At 34.7% G+C, this 24947-nt stretch overlaps 1 protein-coding gene across 2 annotated transcripts in view; it reads left to right on the top strand.

The window, feature by feature from the left end:
* The window catches only part of GBE1 (1,4-alpha-glucan branching enzyme 1), a 290326-nt gene that overhangs the window by 44751 nt on the left and 220628 nt on the right, over positions 1 to 24947 (top strand). For both annotated transcript variants that reach the window (XM_086675703.1, XM_025913442.2), the window contains exon 2: positions 8540 to 8709. In XM_086675703.1, the coding sequence (XP_086531829.1) occupies positions 8540 to 8709 (170 nt within the window). The remainder of the gene's footprint in view (positions 1 to 8539; positions 8710 to 24947) is intronic.

The raw sequence follows: 24947 nt of genomic DNA on the forward strand, positions 1-24947 counted from the left end.
AGAGAAAATTTGCAACCAACAATTACTGAGCACTTTCTGGGCACTGTGAGGATGGCTCCCAGTGCGATTTCATTGTTTCCTTTCCTCAATTTAACGCAAAGAAATTAAGGAAAAGGGAGGTTAGGTGACTTGTTCAAGGTATGTAACAGGGTTTGGATATAACCTAGTCTTTGTTTCTAGAGACTAAACTGATTCTCTTAATTAAAAAAAAAAAAAAAAAAAAAAGTCTTATGAATGAAACTTTAAGGACTTCTTTTAAAAAGAAAATGTGACACTTAGCTTAAGATTGTTGTCTCCTTACTAAGTATACCTTTTGCGATGAATGATATTTCATCTCTATTGCTTGTTACGTTCTTGACCTTGGACAACTACATATTTATCTGTGCCTCCGTTTCTTCCTTTGTAAAAAGCATTAAAAACATCAATGTAGAGATCAAATCTGATGATATTTATAGCATTTTATATCTGTACAGAATGCTAGTTGCTATACTAACTTTATTTTATGTTCTTTGGTTACTAAGAATTTGACCTAGTTTTTAAATATCCTATAAATTCAAGCAAAATATTAAGAGAGATGAGTGTAGTAGCAGAGGGCACGGGTATGATGAGTCTGCTGTATCCTCAGGCATTTTCTTTTTTGAGCTGCAGCGATTTCAAAGTGGAATGTGTATTTCTGTATCAGAAGCTATAGGGCTGACCTTGAGGGAAGTCAAGATATTTGGTTAAAGTAATATTACGCTATAATCCTGTTTCTGTTGAATTTTTAATAAATGGGGCATTTGTACATATCTTATGAAAGTTCGTAGGAATGATTTTTTTTTTTCAACATTTAATGGAATGATTTTTTAAACTTAAACCTTAAATAAATCTAAAGTGTGTTTTTAAGAGATTTGACTCACATTAACAAGAAAATTATTACCACATTTATTTAACCCCCCCTCCCCCGAGTTTGTGTCTTTTTTTAATCAGTAATTTTCCAAATTAATTTTGTTGATTGCTCCTTAATTGTTTGACCATTTTATTGAATGTTGTCACTGTGTGATTTAATATGGATTAGAATTTTCATACACCAAGAATGATGGCTGAATGATGTTTGTAAGAACCAAAAACAAAACAAAAACCAACAACCCCCCCCCCCCCCCCCCCCCCCCCCCCCCCGCCCCACCACACACATTTTCTCACAGGACTTAAAGAATGGGAGTTTGCATACTGGTACCTCATCATATCTATAGACCTAGTTTGTTTGTTTGTTTATTTGTTTGTTTTGTACAGGTCAGTATTTTAAGGAGTTTTGAAACATTGTCAATATTTAAATTAGGGAGAGTTCATAGAAAAATCTGTCTCTCTCTTTTTTTTTTTATTGGTCCCTGAACAATTATTTGGTCTGGCAAATCATGCATGGTAACAATAGGCTGTAGCTACTAAATAGAAGGTTTTGTTTTTCAGTGGGGTTTGTAGTCACTATCTCACCAGAGTTCCTTTCTGCTTTGTTTTCCGTATTCTAAGGTGAACTTCATTTTTTCTCATCAGGATTGAGCTTTCATGTTTCTTATGTGGGGCAACTCCTCATGTATGTGATACCTATCTGGTTTCTGAGGGCGGTTCAGTTTGTGTCCCCTGGGCTAAGGGCGTCAGTAAGATGGGGCTTATGCCATTTTGTTAAAAGCTGATTTGTTTCAAATCACAGATTAAATATAATTTTTATATTTATAAAATCATGGACGTGTGTGCATGCACATGTACATGTGTGTGTGTGCATGTATGTGTGTGTATTTGAGTGTGTTAAGTATATATACAATACAGAAGGGCAACTCGACACCAAAAATCCCCATATAAATGATTAAAAAATGGGCAGAGAACCTGAATAGAAATTTTTCTGAAGAAGATATATGGATAGCCAACAGACATATGAAAAGATGCTCAATGTCACTCATCATCAGGGAAATGCAAATCAAAACCATAAGATATCATCTTACACCTGTCAGAATGTCTAGTATCAAAAAGACAGATAACAAATGTTGACAAGGATGTGGAGAAAAAGTAACCCTTGTGTAGTGTTGGTGGGAATGCAAATTGGTGCAGCCACTGTGGAAAACAGTAATGAGGCTCCTCAAAAAATTAAAAATAGAAATACCATACAACTTAATAATTCCACTACTGGATATTTACCCAAAGAAAACAAAAAGACTGATTCAAAAAGATATGTACCCTATGTTTACTGCAGTATTATTTACACTAGCTAAGTTATGGAAGCAAGCTAATTGTCCATCAGTAGATAAATGAATAAGGAAGAGGTGCTGTGTATACACATACACATTGGAATATTAGTTAGTCATGAAAAGGGATGAGATCTTGCCCTTTACAACATGGATAGACCTACAGGGTATTAGCTAAGTGAAATAAGTCAGAAAAAGACAAATACCATATGATTTCATTTATATGTGGAAGCTAAAAAACAAATGCACAAACAAAAAGCAGAAATAGAACAAACTGGTGGTTGCCAGAGGAGAGAGGAGTAGTAGGATGAGAAAAATGGATAGAGGGGAGTGAGAAGTACAGGCTTCCAGTTATGGAATAAAAGTTACAGCATAAGCAATATAGTCAGTGGTATTGCAATAGTGTTTTATGGTCACAGATGATAGCTACATTTATGGTAAGCATAGTATGACATAGACCTGTCTGATTGCTACGTTGTATGCCTGAAACTAATGTACTATTGTGTCAAATTTACTTCAATTAACAATATAATTTGGGGTCATATATAAAATATTCCACCCACATCTACCACTCCTATAGGCCACTTCAGTCCACTGATCAGATTATGTGGCATACTTCTGTCATTGAGGCAAATGTGGTTACTGTGGCGGTGTTAGGAAGGCTTAAGGCCTCTCCCCAACCCCTGGAGCTGAGGAACAGACCCTGTAGCTAGATCTATATTTTCTTTATGCAAATAACTGCTTTTCAGAATATTGTTCTATAACTTCTTTCCCTAAACAGTACATTTTTGTCACCTTTGCCTATCAGCCCATTTCTCTCTACCTCATTCTTCTTTATAACTCTTGTGTAATTTTTTGTTTGGAAGTCCCACAATTTATTCAACTAGTCTCCCAATTGTTGATCTGGTAGGGTATTTTTCATGGTTTTGTGTCATAAATAGTGCTATAATTATCATCATTGTACACCATAGATGTCATTGCTTCCTTGTTCTATTTATCCATAGGGTAAATTCATAAAACTGGAATTACTCAGTGATTTTGAAATTTTCATAGGTGATGCCATATAGTTCTCTAATTTATATCCCACCAAACCGTATTTGAGAATGTTTTTCTGCACTGTACTCTGTTCACACAGACTATCATATTTACTGATTTTTTTTTTTTTTTTTTTAGGTAGAAAGTACAATTTTTAAGTCAGGATTTGTACTTCTTTAGTTATGTATGAATTTGAACATCTTTTCATATGTTTATTGGGACATTTGTAATTTTTTCTCTGAACTACTGGTATTATTTGTTTTTAATTTAATGTTTATAACCATGATTTCTCTTCAAGTTATTTTGGTTTCAGAGATCCTCTTTTTAAAAATGATTATAGGTTCCAATATTTTATTAGATAAGAGATCCTTTCATTACTGGTTTGAAATACTCTTTCATTAGATATTTAATTTCTACATATGCCAAAGGCTATTTCAGGGACTTGATTTTGTTCCATATATCTATTTCAAATAATTTCAATTCCCACAATTTTATAAACATAGTTGTACATGCAAGTAAAATTCCTAAGGAATATTATATAGAATTTTGTAGATGTTTTAATGATGTAAAGATTATAGAGTTTCAGAAAAAAATTCATTTGTTTTTATTTAAATGTTGCTCCTTTGTTATAAACGATTGGAACAATGCAAGGGAGAAAGTAAAAAGAAACCATGTGAAAAAAGTTGTCACTAATATTTGGAGACCATTATTCCCGATATTTTTATATGCTTATGTGTATGTAGGAGAACAGAGAAATATCTTGATAGCTAGAAATAATATAATGAAACATGAGAAAAACATATGTTAAATTTAAGTTAAATTATTTGAAACAAACTGAAGTGAAATGAAAGAAAGAGGTGAAATTTATATACAATGTCTTTATACTCAAAAATGTTATTTTCTGGAGTTCACATCTAAGGCCAACAAAGGGAGTAAATTATTTACAGTTGTACCAAAAAAAAAAAAAAAAAAAAAAAGAAAAGAAAAGAAAATACCTAAAGGATAAATGTAACCAAGGAGGTGAAAACCTGTACTCTGAAAACTATAAAACATTGATGAAACAAATTGAAGGTGACAGACAAAAATGGAAAGATATTCTGTGCTGATGGATTGGGAGAACCAGTAGTGTTAAAATGTCTGTACTATCCAAAGCAATCTACAGATGCAATCCCTGATCCCAAGATGTTGTTGGTGAAAACATCCAATGTTGTTGGTGAAACAACATTCCAAGATGTTGTTGGTGAAAATACCAACAACGTTTTTCACAGAACTAGAACAAATAATCCTAAAAATTGTATAAACCACAAATACTCCAAATAGCCAAAGCAGTCCTGAAAAAGGAAAACAAAACTGGGGGTTTCACAATCCCAGATTTCAAGATAAAACTGTAGTAATCAAAACAGTATGGTGCTGACACAAAAATAGACACAGATCAGTGGAACAGTATACAGAGCCCAGAAGTAAAGCCACACTTTTACTGTCAATTAATCTATGACAAGGGAGGCAAGAATATACAGTAGGAAGAAGTCTCTTCAACAAATGGTGTTGGGAAAACTGGGCAGCTACATTCAAAATAATCAGATTGGACCACTTTTCTATAGCATACACAAAAATAAATTCAAAATGGATTAAAGACTTAAATGTGAGACTTAAAACCTTAAATTTCTAGAAGAAAGCATAGGCAGTAATTTCTTTGACATTGGCTATGGAAACATTTTTCTAAATATTGTCTTCTCAGGCAAGGGTAACAAAAACCTAATTAAACTATTGGGACTATACCAAAATAGAAGCCTTTTGCACAACAGAGGAAACCATCAACAAAACAATAAGGCAACCCTCCTGAGTGGGAGAAGAGAATTTCAAATGATATATTTGATAAGGGGTTAATAACTGAAATATATGCAGAACTTCTACAATTTAACACTGAAGAAATAAATGCAATTTAAAAACAGGTGGAGGACCTAGATGGACATTTTTCCAAAGATGGCATACAGATAGCCAACAAACACATGAAAAGATGCTCAACATCACTTTTCAGGGAAATGAAAAACATAACCTCAATAAGATACCTGTCATACCTGTCAGAAAGGCTCATACCTGTTAGAATGGCTAAAAACAAAAAACAAGAAAGAACAGGTGTTGGTGAGGGGTGGAGAAAAAGAAACCTTTTTACACTTTTGCTGGGAATGCAGCTGGTGCAGCCACTGCAGAAAACAGTATGGAGTTTTCCCAAAAAAATTAAAAGTAGGGTTACATATGACCCAGTAATTCTACTACTGGCTATTTACCCAAGGGAAATGAAAACACTAATTCAAAAAGATATATGCACCCCTATGTTTATTACAGAATTATTTACAAAAGCCAAGGTCTGGATCCAACCCAAATGTCCTTTGATAGTTGAGTGGATACATAAAAAGTGATATTTGTATATCATTTTATGTATGTATATATACACACACACACATTTATGCATATATATGTATATGTATATTACATGACTCAGCCGTACAAAAGAGTGAGATCTTGCCATTTGCAACAACATGGAGGGACCTAGAATGCTAAGTGAAATAAGTGAGTCGGGGAAAGACAAATGCCATATGATTTTACTCCTATGTGGAATTTAAGAAACACATGAATAAAGAAGAAAAGAGACAAATAAAAAGACTCTTAAATATAGAGAAAAACTGGTGGCTGCCAGAGAGGTAGTTGGTGGGGGGAATGGGTAAAGGGATTTAAGAGTACACTTATTGTGATGGACACGGAGTAATGTATAGAATTCTTGAATGATTGTATTACACATTTGAAGCTAATATAACACTGTGTGTTAATTATACTTGAATAAAAATAAAGAGTGGCCAGTGGGAGGCAGGGTGCTTCAATCGGGTAAGCATCTGACTTTAGCGCAGGTCATGATCTTGGGGTCTGGGTTTGAGGCCCACATCTGACTCTGTGCTGACAGCTCAGAGCCTGGAGCCTGCTATGGATTCTGTGTCTCCCTCTCTCTCTGCCCTTTCCCTGCTCACACTCTGTCTCTCTCTTTCTTAAAAATAAATAAACATTAAAAATATTTTTAAAAAAGATTAAAAATTATAATGAAGACAACCTTAGTTTTAGTGATCAATTACTCTTTTAAAACGGGGGTCTGACTACTCCTGTATTTTCTTCCCTTTTCTTTTCACTCATCTTGTTTTTGTTTTTTTGTTTTTTTGTTTTTATAATAAAACTTAATTTATCCCTTGAGATTCTTTTTTTGTTATCACATTCACACATTTGCACAATCGCCTTGCCATCGTTCTGTATTTACTGACTCAGGGTTCAGCAACACTGCTGCAATGACAGTTAATTCCTCTGTGTGTGTGTGTTTAATCTTTTAATTGCCTAGTTTTGTTTTTGTTTCCTCCTTCAACCATAGTTCGTTAGTGTCATAAATTTAAGATTAGTTTTAATTTGACACTACTTAAAGAATTCCTTAGGTGTGAGTAGGAACTTGCCTCCTATAATACCCTTAGGTTACTCCCTTTCCTTCCCTGAAATGTGTGGGCTTGGCATTATCTTCTGCTCTTTAATGTAATGTTCCTTTGGAAAAAACAAAATAGAAGGAAACAAAACCCAAAATCTCCCGCTGCTTCCTTTTTTGTACCTGGTTGTCTGAAGAGTTGTTTGTTTATCCTTTGAATTTCAGTAGCTTAAATTGGGAGATGTTGCACTTGTGTGTTTGTGTGCTTTTTTTCCAAACTTTTCTTAAAACACAGTATGCTCTTTTTGATACGCAGATTTAATTCCTAAGGAAAAATTTTCCAGCTTTATATTTTTTGCATCCATTTTATTTGGTTTTGTTCTTCAGAGTCCTTATACTAGCTGTCCTTCTTTAGATCATTTTTTGTTGATTTTGTGTATCTCTTAGCTTCTCTTTAATTTATTCCATTTCTTTGTCTTCTCTCTATTTGATTATATAAATTTCCAATTATTTACTCATTGAATAATTTGCATTTTTACCGTGTGTGCATTTTGGTTCTTACCAGTTCTGATTATTTACCAATGATAGATTTTGTTCCTTATTTTGTTTCATTAGGTCTCTACAGTCTCATTTTATTCTCATTCTATTGTTTCATCATATAATCCCCATCTCTCCCTCTCTCTCTCTCTCTTTTTTTTTTTCAGTTCACTTTTAATTAAATTGAAATACAGTGTGAAATACTCGTAAGAATTTCCAAATCTTTGGAAAGATTCATTTTCTGTTCAGCTCACTTGGAGTGTCCTTTATTAATCAGCTTCTCATGCTATATATTCCTTGTGTATCCCCTACCTGGATTCATGCCCTCCTCCTGGGGTTCTATTGCTCACCCCTCAGGGTCTGGGGAAGTGCAGAGAAGCTTATTAATTGCTCAGTTTGTTGTTCTGGAGACTTCACTTCGGACAGAAAGTACCTACCACATGTTTCACTTCTCCAGTTTTACCTGTTTTGTCCCAGCTTCTCCCTAGATTTGTTGGTGTTAGTGAAGATAACAGCATGTTTTTGGTGTAGCTTTATGGGCTTGGGACCTGGGAGAGAGTCAGGAACCAGCATGTACTCTTCTTGGTCCTGCTTGGAAAGGAATCTTCGGTTTCTTCTTGTGGCCACTAGCTTTTACAGTTTGACCTGATGCAGTATGTTCTTTCCATGCTTAGTTACTATAGGGCAGAGCTCAGCAAACTACAGCCCACAGGCTGAATTTGGTCAATAACTGCTTGACAAATAACGTGTTATTGGCACCACCATACCCATTCATTTACATATTGTCTGTGGCAATTTTCATGCTTCAGAGAGATGGGTAAGTGATTGCGAAATGGACCAATTTGCTATCTACCCCTTAACAGGAAAAGGATGCCAAACCCTACTGGAAGGTCATTTTATTTATCTTGCTGGCTTTTGACTACTTTTCTTTTATTTTCTTAGGCGTTACAAGAGAGACATGTAGGGATCTTCCTTCATTATCCTCTTTCGACGTAGAAGTTGCTATAATGTTGATTTTAAAATTTCATGGAATATAGAGTAATATTTTCTCTCTTATACCAAAATACATGAAATTATTTCAAAAATGTGAGATTCGTTCATTTTATTTCAGATAAGAATGATTTTATCCTCTGAGGTAACCGCTACCAATAAGTGAAATTATTCACGTTATTCCTCTTTAATATCTTTTTTTTTAATCTTTTTCTGAATAAGAGTAACACATTTGCTTAATTATTGTAGTTTTCTTGGAAGACAGTTTTATTTTCTAACTTCCTTCTTTTGCACTTTTTTAAAGGTATAAGAAGTTTAATGAGACTTTGAACAACATCGGAGAGAACGAAGGTGGTATTGATAAGTTTTCCAGAGGTTATGAATCGTTTGGTGTCCACAGATGTGCTGATGGTGGTTTGTACTGCAAAGAATGGGCCCCAGGAGCAGAAGGAGTTTTTCTCACTGGAGACTTCAGTAAGTGTTTCGAAAGATTTAAAGTCAGTTGCACTATTTTATTTATTTACTTGAAACATAGATTTGTTCTAGTTCATATGTTTAACTCTATGAAAGTTAATGATTAAAAGTATCTGACTCTTCAGATAGAACCACAGACTTTGTGAAATCTTCACTTCCACGTGTGGTGCTGGTATCTCTGCTGTAATGTGATCCATGTGTTTCTGAAAAACTTTTATGTTCTGGAAAATCATGTACCAGAAGTAACAGAGTTTATGAGAAAAACAGTACTAGGCAGACTGCTCCAAATTTATTCAACTTTGTTAGCAAGCCCTCACAAAATCAATAGCAATCTGGGTAAAAATAGTGGTGTAAGTTAAATCTCCACTAGCATTTGCACCTGGTTAGCTGGCATTGTAGTTCTTGGATCCTCTAGAGCCCAATATTCTTTTTTTGAGACCTCAATAAAAGTAGACATCTAATCTAGAGGGCAAACTTCATCACTGAATTCCTTTTAGTTTCCTTTTTTTTATAATACACTCTCAGTTTTTTTTTTTGTTTTTTTTTTTTTTTAATTAACAAATACCTCTCAACCTTATTATGTGTGCTGTTAATTTCATTAGACAGTTAACCCTATGGAAAGCATAGCTGGGCTAGAAGTCAGGCTTCTGGTTTACAGTCTAGTGGGAGGAGGGACCTATATGTAAATAAGTATAATACAATTTCTTCACTTTTATTCTAGCAGTATAAATAAATCACTGTATTAATGACAAGAAAGAAAGCTCAGTTCTGGAAGTGGAATAACGAAAAATAGGCCTTGGCAAAATGTTCCTAATATAAGGAAGTATCAGAATGATAATCATCCTTTAATTCCGTGTGAGTGCTGGAGTATTTAAAACTTGATTTTACCAGATTCAAAACTCTACATGTTATATATTCCATTTATATGACATTCTAGAAATGGGAAAGCCATAGGGACAGAAAACAGAGTTGTCAGAGTTTGGAGGTAGGAGTTGTGAGCTTAGTACAGAGGAGCATAAAGGTACTTCTTGGGGGTGATGAAAATACTTTATGTCCTAATTGTACTGCTTGTTACATGACTGCATATATTTGTCAAAATTTATAGACCTGTACTCATAAAAGAGTGAATTTATTGCATGTAAATTACACTTTAAAGAAGCTGACTTTTAAAAACTTTTGGCTTTATATATGTTGTCTAAAGTAGTACTGTTTGATAGAAATATAATGTAAGCCACTTATGTAATTCAGAACTTTTAGGAGCTATATTAAAAAAGTAAGAGAAGGACAACTGAATGAATTCTAATAATGATAAATTTTATTTAGCCCCATGTATCAAAATATTTTAATATAATCAATATAAATTTTGTTAATGAGGTATTTTTGTTCTTCTGTACTCTTTTAGCTCTGATATTTCTTCATTGGGAATATTTGATCTATATTTGGACTTAATAAAATTTTCTTTACTTTTTAAAAAAAATTATATTTTGAGAAGGAGGGAGGGAGGGAGAGAGGGAGAGAGGGAGAGAGAGAGAGAGAGAGAGAGAAGAGGGGCTGAGACAGAGAGGGGAACCAAAGATCTGAAGCAGGCTCTGCACTGACAGCAGTGAGCCCAATGCGGAGCTTGAACCCACTAATCTTTATCTGAATCAAAATTGGACGCTTGACTGACTGAGCCCTGCGGGTACCCCTTTAATAAAATTTTCAATTTAAGAATACATACCCAGGTTTTTTCAAACATAATTAAAAGTTCTAGTAACTGAGTTGAGTAATAACTTTAAAATTTTAATTTAATAAATTAGTTAAAATTAAATAATATTTAAAGTTCAGCTTTTCAGTTGCACCAACCTTATTTCAAGTGCTCAATAGCCACATGTATCTACTAGCTGGCTCCTCTATCATAAAACACAGGTTTAAGAACTTGTAGTTCCCCAAATTAGATAATATAAGCTGCCTGTTTTTTGAGAGTTATTGAGAACTTCATGGAAAGTTTTGAGAAAGACCCTGTGATCTGCTGACTCAGTTTAGTTTTGTTCGCCTAACGATAATCATGCAATATATTTTGGAGATAAGAGACCTCTCTCAGTTAAATTATTGTTAAAATAGTCCTTAATTTTTTTTCTTATATACAAACATGGTTTTACCCCATAAAAATGCCTTGACTAGTAGTTTTTTGTTAAAAGACCATTTAGATATTAACTTATTGTTAAGACCCTTTTTGGCATTCTATTTCATTACTTCTTTCTACAGCCATTTATAAGATTGAGAAGTATTGATTGAGAATGTTAAAATTAAATTTTTACACAGAGAACCAAAACTACTATAAGAACCTCAGTGAAGATTTGGCACTTGCATTAGGTACCCCCTCCCACATATTCATGATTAAACCCACTAATTAGGTTTTGAAAATACAAAAACGTGGGAAAGGAACTATATGAAAACTAGATTTGGGAACTATCATAAGGACTAATGCTGATTTATTGGAAATTGTTCCTTATCAATATAGTTGGACCATATGTGCATTTGGAGAATTGTATTTTAAGTTTATTTAGAATTCAATGCTTATATATTAAAAGTTGAATAATTAAGAAAACATTTTGTAAACAGAAAACTAAAAATTACCTACTTCCTGTTTTAATGTAAAAATGTCCTGTTAATTTTTTTTTTTTTTTCAGTTCAAGTTGATTTTTGAAAACCCTACCCTTTGTGAAGGTGTATCACATAATTTAAAATTTCTCCATATCCTTGGGATAGCATTTGGTGAATTATTTTTATCAAACAATATTTATTTATTTAGTGTTCAAGAGTGCAAAGAACATCAGATTTAATCAATGAGCATTTATTTTTACTGGAGAGATGGGAAAGCTGATATAAATGAAATTGTGATTGAAAATAGGAATAGAATCAAAGATAACACCATTGATACGCATTGTTCTTAGGATCATAGTGCCAAAACCCCAAATAATTCAACTTATTTTCAATTGTCAAGATTGATTTTCTTCATTTTATGTAATATATTACTTAGTTTTTTTTGAAACTTATTTTTATTGCTCTTTTCTTATAATATATGTTAATATTTATGTTTTTGAAACTTAAAAAAAAAGAAAATAGGAATAGACAGTATGCTGGGAAAATTTAAATGACTGATCTATTTTCTTATCTACTTGAAAGAATAGCTTTTCTGCCCAAAGTTATAGTCTCAGGGTCTTTGTATACATGATATTTCAATGTTTTCTCACTAAGGAGCTTTGACTTTTTAAAGAAAGTTGGAAAATTCAGAGTAGAACCAAAATTGGGGGTTAATAATGCACTTAAAGAATATTTCTTTGAGAAAAAAAATGTACCTGTGAGTAGTGAGCATTAATTTGATATGACTGTGTAGAGCACAGAATATTGATGATAATGACAACATAGCTGAAAATATACCCTTAAATAACTGAACTAACTATGCCTTTTTTTAACATGAAGAATTCAATGTATTTTTTTTTCCTATTTACATTTTCTTTCTTTCGGAGAGTTGAGCAAGAAGAAAGTCATTTTTTCTTTGAGCTTTTTCTCAGGATCAAAAATAGGTTAGATAATTTTACTGTTATGTCTTCTAATATATAAATTTGTACTAAACCAAAAGGAAAAGAAAATGTATATTAATTAGCTAAATAGTTACAGTATCTTTTTTTATTAAAAAATGCATATGAAGATTAATTAAAATGTTCTTGGTAGTTTGCTGATCATATTAAAATGTTTTGAAAAACATTTAAAAACACTTAAAAAACATTTAACCGTATTCATGACTGTACTTCTATTTATCAGGTGATGGGTTAAAAAGCAATAAACTCAAAAGGTCCTATAGAATTAATCTCTAACCATAATAACACTGATCAGTTTTTAGAATTCTGTTCCTTACTTTGTCATGTAATGTAACACAGCTTAACTTTCTGTATATGTACTTGAAATATCACCTTAAAAAAATCCAATTGCTTCTTTACCTATTGTCAGAGATTTAAAAAGTAACAAATTTTGTTTCTATTTTTATCACCAAAGTGTAAATGTAATTTAACATTGCTTTTCTGTACCTACCTCTTCTCTCAGCCCCCAAAGATAACATAATAAAAAGATCATCAGACACCAGCAACAAAAACCTTATTTCTACTAATGGTTAAATTGACCTGAAAAGGAAAATTTTCATTTAGTTTTTGTCTGAATGACTAGACATTTTTGATATTTTTTCAGAAGAATTTAAAATTAATGTCTAGACTTAAATTCTGTATTATGAAAAGTTATATCTGTAATCAAAATACTTTAGCATAGTATGATGAATTTTTCTCCTCTTCTGATCATTTTAGAAATGTACCACATTACGTTCCTTTTCTGGTCTTGCTCAAAAAATTGCTGGTAAATAATTTGTTTTTCTGGTGTATTTTTTTGCCAACTGATTTGACGATATTTTAGGTACAACTACTTAGAATAGTCAAATACAGATGATCTTTAAGAAAGAAATTGCCCAGAATTGGTATGGAGGAAAAAAAAAAAAAAAAGAGTTTGAAATTATAATTGAGCTCTGGAAACATGGTTCTTCCTTTGGCTCAGTGGGGATAAAGTGATGATATTTGTCTTACCTGCTTAAACTGGGTTGCAGTAGATACTAACTAGATTGTAATGTGAAAACATTTTATACCTTATTCAGTGCAATAGAAATGTTAATTGATGAGATTGAAAAAAACCTCTCCCATTTGTAATGGTCTTTTTTTTTTCTTATTAAACAAATTACTACTAATTTCAAACGGTAGTTGACTCTTGCAAGAGTCAAATGACTTAGTCTCTGTTTTGCCCAAACCAAGGCGGATTTAGCTTTTGCTATCCACATTTTTAAAACTTGGAAAGCAACTTCACTTTAAATATATTACACGTATTTTTCTTTATTTGAGAGAAAATGAAACAATCATTTCTCTTCCTTTCAGTCATTTTTTACAAACTAGCTTTTTAAGCAGCTGCAGCAGCAGCCCAGGACAGTGGATGTATAATGACATTCATCAAGATTGGAGTCTTACCACCCAAAAAAGTATTTCTGGGCAAGCCAGAAACTACTTTAAAGGTTCGAGATGAATTTCTAAAACTTTGAATCATCTTCAATACAGCACAGATTCATTCTTTAGAAAATTAAATGTGATTTAAAATATACTTGCAGTTTTGGAACCAAACCAGGTTTATTGCAGCTTGCTACATAATTGAAGAAAACTAGGCGCTTTCCAGTCACTAGATGATAATAAGTAGAGAAAAAGGTAGTAAACTACATATGTCAATATAAAATAATTGGGTTCTATTTGCTATAACTGAAAACATTTCATTTAAAATTACTAAGTCTGGGAGCTAGGCACTTTTCAAATAACCTAAATGTCTATCACTGATAGACTAAAAAAAAAAAAAAAAAAAAAAAAAAAACAACCCTGATTTTCATGCCTGTAGAAAAAAGGAACCACAGATAGTTTTACAGAGTAGGAAGGATATTAAGGAGGATTTTTCCTGTTTCCTGGACAAAATTTATCTATAATTTTGTTTTCAGTTATATAATTCCCCAGAAGTTTCCGTCATCACAAAAAGCCTTTATATTTCTTAATTCCACATGCTCTGAAACAGTGTTTGCTACTCAAAGTGTGTGGGCCAGTGTGGTTCCATGCACTGTAATTCTTTTTCAGTGATATATTGCCAGAAATTGGGATTGTAAGCACTTAGAAATTTTAGTAGCAGTTTGAGTAATTTTTTTTTTTTTTTCTGGTGAATCTGATAATGGTCATACAAAAATTGGGCCATAAATTTTGAAAGTCTTCTTTTGATTTTCTAATAATACATTGTATTACATTTTACATAAGATTTGTCTGTAATAGATTGGAAAAAAAAATTTTAAGTAACTGATTCATAATCACTGATTCACATAATCACAGTTGGGGAAACACTCATCTGAAAATTCATGATTATTTATTGGTTTAGAAGCCTTATATGGTTAGAAGGTATAGTTCTGATGTCAACCTCCTTTGTATTCTTTTCCTTCAAATAAATGTTAGCTTTCACTGTAGTGTGGCATGTTACAAAAAAACAAAAAAAAAACCTCTTAATGCTTTGCAACAACAAAGGCTGTAATTATCAGTTGTGGCTCAGTCCCAAGGGTCAAATTCTTCCCAGGATCAAGGGTGATGGAGCAGCCCCTGTGTGGGACATGCTGAACTCCTGACAGAGAGAAAGTACAATGGAGGAAACCTGTTATGGCTTTCAAAGCTTCAGTTTAGAAGTGACAAATGTGATTTGCACTTCCATTTCATTAACTAAATAATTTGGCCCAGCCTTATGTCAATAGGGCATGGAAGCAGAATCCTCTTTTATTGATGGAAGCTCATGAAAATTTGGGAATAATAGTATGAATGACCCCATGGCAAACAAACAAACAAACAAACAAACACATAAAGTGTAAATTTTATAGAGTTTTACGGATTCTTTGATATTCTAGTTATCATAAAGGCTCTCTTTTTTGGGGAGGGGGGTTGGAGCAGAGTAGAGTTGGCTTGTCTACATTGACTGTTGAGAAGGTTTTTTTTCTGGAATCTCTACTGACCTCTGGATTCAAGTGGAACTTCAAGGGGTTCTCTGTGAATGCATTTTTGTTATGTGGCTTCTCCTAAGTTTGGCTTATTAGAGATTTGTGATGTTTTTAAAAAGCAAATTTCTGGTCTGAGGACTCTTGATATTGTTTATTTTGGCAAAAGGGTGGCAACTATGAGGTAGAGGTGGAAGGCTTTAGGACTATTAACCAATTCAGCACCATGATGAGATATGGCCTCTTTGACATATCTAAACTTAAAATAACTAATCAGCCAAGGCTTTTTGTAGGAAGTGTCAAGAATTTCTCTAGCTTTCCAACCTGATGTTGATACTCTCACCCCTTTTATCTGTTTTCATGGATAGATTGTTCCCTTTACATGGAGTAGAGGTTTACTTAGCTGATGTCCACTTACCAAACACACTGAATTTACTTCTGCTTGACAGGCTCACTGTAAATGATAATGACAACTTTCCCCAGGATAGTGAGCATGCATTGATAGTAAACTGTAGTCTATACATGTATGCAGTTCTGCGCCTGCCAGTTACCTTGAGTGCTTGTTAGCGAGCCAGTTTCCCACCCCATTCAAATCCTGTGAATGCCAATTCTTCTCATTATAATTCTGCAATATAACATTATATAAAGTGATGAACTGTAAGTGTGACAGCAAAGAAAATTATTAAGTATTGGGAAAATCTCAGCAAGGACAAGTTGGAAAAAAATGATTTTGAATTAAGTATGCACAAGTGAACTGTGAGAAAATGATATAAATCTAACAATTTCATATGCAGATTACTCTGTGTGTACCTTTTAGCTTTCTTTCCATTATGATCCAAAGGGAATTGGAAATATAAATGTTGCATTGTAGGTGTAGGTTCATTTAAGAAAGATACTACAGAATCCTAATCAGAGGACCTAAGAAGATATGCCTTTAATCTTACATCAGAATATGAGTGAATATTTATATTTCTGTTTTAAGTTAAAACAAAAATTTTACTGTTTGTGTGTATGTGTGTAGTATACATATGCATATACATATTTTATTCTCTGATTTAACCAATATTTTCAAAATATGTACCAACTTTTGTCCCAGTTATGCTGGATCAGAGAGCTTTGTTATAATGTCTAATGTGATTATTTTTATAGGGAAGCATCCTTACCTCCTGGGATTTTAGGAAAATACTGTTAGAAACCTTAATGCTAGAAGGTAGATGTTGAACTCTGTGACATAAATGATAATTTTCTAGCCTCGTGTTGCTTTTTCATAAATATCCTGTTAAAAATTTATGCTGTTTGGGTTATACAATACTTTTTGTTAGGTTTCAGTTTTGGTATTTCCCTTACAGTTAATGTTTGTAAGATTACTTGGTTTATGATTGTTCTTCAGTGTTTGTCTTTTGAAATTTTTATAATTTTATCCATTAAAGTGACTTTATTGAACTCACCACTTACATAAAAGGAAGGGACATAATTAATATTATTCTTTTATCAAGTTAGATATTTCCTTAAAGAAGTGTTGTTTTGTTTTTTAAACAGTCACATGTGGCCCCAAGTGCGACCGATGATAACATCTATCAACATCTCTGCCTCTTGATCACAACTAAACTATTCCTTTTATATTCAAATTGTATTATAGATCTTAAAAAAAATTAACAAGGAAAACTTTGCTTGGCAGTCCCTCATGTGAAACTGAAAATATTAATTTTAATTAAAAAAAAATTAGTGTTTATTTTTGGGAGAGAGAGAGAGAAAGAGAGAGACACCAAACACAAGCGGGGGAAGGTTAGAGAGAGAGGGAGACACAGAATCCGAAGCAGGCTCCAGGCTCCAAGCTGTCAGCATAGAGCCCTATGTGGGGCTCGAATTCATGAACCATGAGATCATGACCTGAGCCAAAGTCAGCAGCTTAACCAACTGAGTCACCCAGGCACCCTTACTAATTTTAATTTTGACTGACAGAGACCCACCTTTCATCATGGGTTCCTGAAAAAGTCACTTAGCCATCTTAGTTGCTTATAAATCAGTGGCAGAAGCACCTCAGATGCATTATGAAATTAGGAACCTGAAAATACCACATTTTCTCAGCAAATGTCAATGCCCTTGGATAGTAATACAGTTGTGCAATGCCACTGCCCAACAACGGAGGAGACTAAATGACTTTTGACTGAAATTTTGTAGGCTTATTACATACTCCCACTTCTTAGTTAGTTATTTTCTTTCTTTTTTTAACATTTTAAAAGTTGAGCTATAATTCACATATCATAAAATTTACCATTTCAAAGTAAACACCTCAGTGGTTTTGGTGTACTTTTTAGATTGTGCAACTGTTATCACTGTCTGATTCCAGAACATTTCTATCCTACTAAACAGAAACATCTAACTGTTAGCAGTTAGTCCCAAATGCTTTTACCCCTGTGTTCTCTGGCAACTACCTAATCTCTTTCCTGCCTCTGTGGATTTGCCTGTGTCAGACATTTCCTATAAATGGAATCATGCAACATGTAGCCTTTTCTTTCCACCTTCTTTTACTTAGCATAATGATTTCCAGGATCATTAATTTTGTAGCACGTAACAGTCCTTTATTCCTTTTTGTGGCTGGATAATATTCTACCATATAGATACACCATGTTTTATTTATCCATTCCTTACTGGCAGAACATTGGGTGGTTTCTACTTTTTAGCTATTGTGAATATGCTTTTATGAACATTTGAGTACAAGATTATATATGAATATGTGCTTTCAATTCTCTTGAGTTGCCTTGGTTATTGATGTTCTTACCAATTTCAGGTATTTTACTGTGCCTTGATTATTTGCCCAAAGATTCTTTCCCCCACCCTGCTCTGCACCACATTTCCCCAGCTCCCTTGGCCTCTGCTTCTCTTGAGTTGGCTTGATGGGAGATACTAATGGATAGCTTGAGGGTGGGAGGAGGGAGAAGCCAAGGAATGCCCCCCCACCCCGCCAATCCCTTGCCTACCCCTCTATCTAAAGTGAGGCTGGCTGTTTCTCATGCAGCAGGTATGCCTTGTAGCTCTTGTTGATTTTCTGTCCTGAGCTCAGCTCCTGCCAGGCAGGGTTGCCTTATTGCCACCTTTTGTTGGATGGCCCTGGCTTCTGAGTTTGAGTAATCCTGCCTCTCCCTTAGGGGTGTTACCAGATTCCTGTTATTGCTAATCTCCATTTGAATTCTTAGTTCTTTGACCTCCTGTGTAACCAGTTCCCTGTATTAAGGTTCTTTGTTGGAAATCGGTAGCTTGGTTTCCACTCTGGCCTCTCATTGCTGGAATAATGTCTCTCTTCCATTAGGCCTGCTGAATTACACAAATATACAGTACACTTTTCACATTGTATATTAGATATTTTAAAGCACCCCATGGTTCAGTACAATGGCTTTGTTTCTGTTCAAGTATTTTCAATAATTTTTTTTGAAAGTTAAGTTTACCGGGGCGCCTGAGTAGCCCTGACTTTGGCTCAGGTCATGATCTCACAATTCATGAGTTTAAGTCCTGCATTGTGCTCTTTGCTGTCATTATGGAGCCCACTTAGGATCATCTGTTTCCTTCCCTCTCTGCCCCTCCTCTGTTCATGTTCCTTGTCTCTCTCTCAAAAATAAACATTTTCTTTAAAAAGTTAAGTTTACCAACTTTGTGAATTTTTAAGTCTTTTTTGTGATAAAGAGATATGTATTACAGAATTTCAGTTATTTTATTCAAAGTTCTAAAACGCTCAACAATGAGAGATATTATTATATTCTTTCTCTGTATTGTAGCAAAATTGTTATGCTTTATTTTATTTTTTTAACATTTTTTAATATTTATTTATTTTTGAGAGACAGCACAAGAAGGGGAGGGGCAGAGAAAGAAGGAGCTAGAATCTGAAGCAGGCTGCAGGCTCCATCCTTTCAGCACAGAGCCCAATGTGGAGCTCGAACTCATGAACCCTGAGATCATGCCCTGAGCTGAAGTCAGACACTTAACCAACTGAGCCACCCAGTCACCCCAGTTTTGCTTTATTTTAAACAGGATTTTGATGTTTCCTCTACTAGAGATCAATTTCATCTTCATCATGCTTTGTTAAGTCTCAAACAAGTTTTCCGAGTATGTGGTCCATATATCACTTGAAGCAGAGTAACCTGGATGTTGGTAAAATGAAGATTCCATGGTAAATAACAGATCTTCTGGGTCACAGTCTTAGGGTAGAGTTTAATGTTGATGATGCATTGCCCTCCTTTTTTGAGGATTTGTATTATTTATATGCTAGTGGCTGTTGTAATATCTTATATTCTTCCTTTTCATCTCTTCCCTTCTATCTTCATGGTGAAGTCACAGATATACTCTTTTCCTAGCACATAGTAGGCAATGTGCACCCTAAAAGCAGTGACCTATATACATGTCACCTAGGAAGGAATCAGATGGGCATGTCATTTACAGTGGAAGGTAAGGAACAATGAAACTAATTATTTCAGATTGCTGGGGTGGAGGAAATTCGGTTGTCACTGGAGAGAGTTTAATGAAGGGCTCTTTACAGAAGTCTGGTGAGGGTTAAGGGGACAACTAGAATGGGAAGCTGTTGGCTCTTTTGGCATAGGTATGAGAAAGGAGGGGATGGTTCCTGGAACATAGAGCTGGAGTCATAAACGAGGAGTCTGATGACAGGATCTGTGGCCAGAGAGAAAGGCAGCCACAGCCAGAATGAAGCAAGGGTAGAATGGGTGTGAAATATCTTCATTTCTCTTATGCCAGCATCTTCCATTGGCCACTCCCAACTTGCAGCTGGATACCTAGGCAGAGTTGAGGCATTCGTAGATATGTAGAGATACAGAAAGTTTATCTTCAAAGCATTCTTCCTTAGGAAATTATGTATGGATACCCACTAAATGAGGGAATGAATCAAGAAAGAGGAAGACATGATATGCAGGAACAAGTGTCTCAGGTTTAGCAAAGAGTAAAGTGGAAAGAGAAGTTGTCATTAGATAGACAATTAACAAGGGACCAGGTGAAGAAGACCCCATGATGTTCCCTGGGAGGAGGTTCCCTGGGAGGAAAATGGTAGAATGGAGAGACCATCTGGGAAGTTAGAAAATTTTAGGATATGAAACAAGGCTTTCAGCAGAAGAAAATAAAATTAAGGCTCAATTTAAACATGATGCTGGAAAGAATCTTCTTTAGGTGGCTTTTAAGGATTGAATTTTTGTGTCTCCCCCACCACCCTCAAAATATGTGTTGAAGCCCTAACCCCCAGTATGATGGTGTTTGAAGGTGAGGTCTCTAAGAAGTAATTAGATTTAGAGGAGATCATGGGGACCCAATGATGGGATTAGTGCCCTTAAAATAACAGGAAGAGAGACCAGAGCACTCTTTCTCACTTTGTCCTATGTGAAGACACAGCGAGAAGGCAGTCTACAAGCCAGGAAGAGGGCCCTCACTGGGAGCCACCTCTTCTGTCACTTTGATTCTAAACTTCTCAGACTTCACAACTATGAGATATAAAGGTCTGTTGTTTAAGCCACCTGTTACGGCAGGCCGGACAGACTAACAAGAGTCCTACATGGTCATGTTATGGGACTGTGGGCAAGCCTTTAATCCAATTTTCTACTTGGCTCTGCAATGAACAATATTTACTATAATTTAAGAAACGTTCATTAGTTTTAAACTTCTGAATTAGCCTACAGAGGTATCACTAAACACTTAGTGCTTTAATTGTTTCTGTAAAAATAATAATGCAACATTTAGGAAGATATTTTTAAAAGGCTATTGTTATATGAGTAACCATGTCCATGTAATTAAAAATTACTCATTAAAAATGTAAATGAATTATGCCTATATGATAAACAGATATTTTTATACTGTTACATGTATATATACTGATATATATATAAATACATATATCAGTGTAATACATCCGATATATTTACCACATGAAACAGACATGCTGGGGGGCGCCTGGGTGGCGCAGTCGGTTAAGCGTCCGACTTCAGCCAGGTCACGATCTCGCGGTCCTGGAGTTCGAGCCCCACGTCGGGCTCTGGGCTGATGGCTCAGAGCCTGGAGCCTGTTTCCGATTCTTTGTCTCCCTCTCTCTCTCTGCCCCTCCCCCGTTCATGCTCTGTCTCTCTCTGTCCCAAAAATAAATAAACGTTGAAAAAAAATTAAAAAAAAAAAAAAAGAAACAGACATGCTGGGCAGATACATGCTTAATCTAGACATTGCTTTATGGATGCATATATGAAGAAGTTTATTAAATATATTCATCCTAATTAGGGGGAAATAAGTGACAACAGAGCTTGATCAGGACTGAGGTGAATGAACTATGTGCGGATTCACAACTCTGGGCACATTATAGAAGTTTGTGTGTTTGTTTTTAACCCAGGCTACTGTAATTTGCTTTCTGTATTCTTGCTATCTCAGTTGACTGATAAGTGTGCTTGGCTCCAGTGAACAAGGCCGTCATCTCTAGGTGGTAGTTATTCATAGACTTGCTTCTATTTAAGAGTTTTTCTGGAGAGTCACAAGATTTTAGCCTCTGTATCAGTCATAGAGCAGGACACAGATGGTATGTTCGGTTGTCACTGGGGAGAGTTTCATGAAGGGCTCCTTACAGAAGGCTGGTGAGGGTTAAGGGAACAACTAGAATTGGAAGCTGTTGGCTCTTTTGCCGTAGGTATGAGAAAGGAGGGGATGGTTCCTGGAACATAGAGCTGGAGTCATAAACGAGGAGTCTGATCATGGGATCTGTGGCCAGGGAAAAGGCAGCCATGGCCAGAATGAAGCAGGGGTGGAGTGGGTGTTAAATATCTTCATTTCTCTTATGCCAAGATCTTCCATTGGCCAGTCCCAACTTGCAGCTGGAGTGCACGGGAGTCTCGGAATTGCCGTCTACTAACGTCAGCCTCCAAGGCCTCGAGCAGGTCTAAGAAATTCGGAAGGATCTTAAGGTGGTTCTCAGCATGGAGAAATGGAGAATCACCAGGACATAGCTACCCAGAGTTCTCTTAATATGATTTAGAGGGAACTCAAATCACTAGAGGCATTTCTGAGTTTATTTGCTTCTAAGTAATCCCATCTTCTTTAAATAACTACATGAGTGTATTATGTACATTTCCATTCAGAGAGGAAGAAAACATTTTTTGTGCATTGGTTTCTTTTTCCCTTCCTTCCTGCCTTGCTTGCACCTTCCCTGTCCCTCCTTTTGTTCCTTTCTTCCCCTTCTCCCTCCATTTTTTTCATTCTTCCCTCCTTCCCACCCTCCCTTCTTCTATTCCTTGGATCTATCCTTAATATCAACAACGCTGAACAAGGCTAGTAACTTAAACATTAAGAAGCTGAAGGTTTACAAAAGGGTCTGGGTTCTTAGGGAAAAGAAGATGGAACTTTTTTTTTTTTTTTTTTTTTAATGTTTAGTTATTTATTTTGAGAGAGAAAGTGCTTGTGTGCATAGGGGAGGAGCAGAGAAAAGGGAGAGAGAGAATCCCAAGCAGGCTCTGCACTGTCAGCACAGAGACAATGTGGAGCTAGGTCCCGAACCATGAAATCAAGACCTAAGCTGAAATCAAGAGTCGACACTCAACCAACTGAGCCCCCCAGGCGCCTGGAACTTTATTTCTTAATCTACTGAAAAGCAAACAATGAACTTTGTAGCAATTTATCCAAGGCTTCTAAAATAGTATAAAAATACGTCTATACTATTACCATTACATCTGAAATTTGGGCAAGTAAAATCCAAGTTTTCTTTTTTTCTCCCCCTGAAATTACAGAATATAATCTTAAAATAAGGTACTTACTTTGTTAACATTGTAGAATCTCCCAAATAATATTCCAATTCACTAAATACATAGTTGTATGTGAGTATATAGTGATTTTTTTAAAGTAGGTTTATTAAAAAAAAAAAAAAAGATATCTGCTAGAGTCCTTTAAGTTAGGGTGTGGAATTGAAATTCAACAATTTCACCTTCCTCCCTCCCTACTTTCCTTCCCTAGAAGTAGCAGTATTTATTGAACACCTTCTATGTGGCAGACACTGTGCTAAATAGTGGAAATTCACCAATGCAAAAGGGGGAACATAACCTTCTCATCTAGCAGGGGAAATGGCTGGTGTCCTTTTAACTAGCAATAATTATCTAAGGTCACCTAGTCATAAAATTAAATTGAGATTTTGATATTATTCTAAGATAGCACTTTATAAAGATATTTCAGGAAATAAAGAATTATATAAAGATTTTTTTCCTAAGTAGTTTCTAAAGTTGAAACAGCTCTTAGAATATAATTTAGTAATAAATAATGTACTCTTTCATGATAGTGGCTTTTTTAAAGGATTTATTTTATTGCTTATTTATTTTGGTGATTGTGTGTATTTTTAAACCAAAAGTATGAAAGTGAAACTTTTGAGGTATATTTCCAGAGAATCTGTAATTGATTTAAATGATACATGAGACATTTTTTGTCAAACTGAAGTGAGCTAGAAAAAATCTCTTAGAATAGCTGTATTTAGATTTTAATGAAACTAGGCAGAAAGGAGACTAAAGTGAATTTCCTTTTTAGTCTTTTAAATGAAAAAGTGCATCATTTGTCCTATATATCTTATTCATCATCAGTCATAGCAAAGCATTCATTCCCATGAGAGAGATAATGGATTCAGAGAGCCGAGAGGAATGGAAGATTGTCATTCAGTGCAGATGAGTTTTAGTAATATTTTTATCATGAGAAATTGGGTTGCAGAACCTTAAGATTTGGAATTAAGTTGCCATAGATATATTTAATTAAAAGTAGATTGCTTTAACCTTTCTTTAAGTTAGAAATAGGTTTAAAATCTTAAATTAAATTTATGGTTAGTTTGTATTTAACTTGTATTCAGGACTTGCCTTTAATAGGGATTCTTTATAAGATTTAGCCCCAAAAAGGTACATTTTAATTGAACAATTACAGTGAACATATAAAGAAAGTTTCTGAAAGGATGTTATAACTTTGTATATTGGATCAAAGTACGGTTTACTTTTCTGCTGATGGAGAAAGTAACCAAACTAATCAAACCAAACTAAAAACTGAGACCAAAAGTGGGCTCTGCCTCCTGAAACCTCCTAATACCTCATCAACACAACTCCTTAATCAGCATGAATCATATTTTCTAGTGTTTTATTGTTATCACCTGATGGGTTGGTTTCTCATCCATAATACTGTTCAGTGGATAATACTTTTCTAGAAGTTATAGTATCTGAAGAATAAAGTTACCAAAGTAGAAAAGCAAATGAGCATATATGTGTATATGTACACATATACATATTTATACATTTATATACATACATATCTGTGCCAGATTTATGAACCCTGATAACAGAATCAGTTTTAGGTTAATTAGAGGAAATTAGAGTGCTCCAAGCTCATTCTTCGGTCTTATCTAATTGTGTATTCTTCATCCAAAGCATTCGAAAAAAAATGTAAGTTAAATAAAGACGAACATGTAGTCAGCTACTAATCTCCACCATGGTTCTGAGCCCTGGAAATGCATCCCCTAATTTCAGGACATTGTTTACCCCTTGTTCTGAGCAGACACTGAAGTTTGGGCTATGTTTTGGGCCATGCTGGTTCTCTCACTTGAGAGAAAAGCCGGAGGAGTAGAAATAGGGGACAGAACTGACACCAATTGCTGCAGCTCTGG

This window comes from Puma concolor, chromosome C2 (genome assembly GCF_028749965.1).
Source record: "Puma concolor isolate L17-30 chromosome C2, mPumCon1.1.hap2, whole genome shotgun sequence".
NCBI classification, from domain to species: Eukaryota; Metazoa; Chordata; class Mammalia; order Carnivora; family Felidae; genus Puma; species Puma concolor.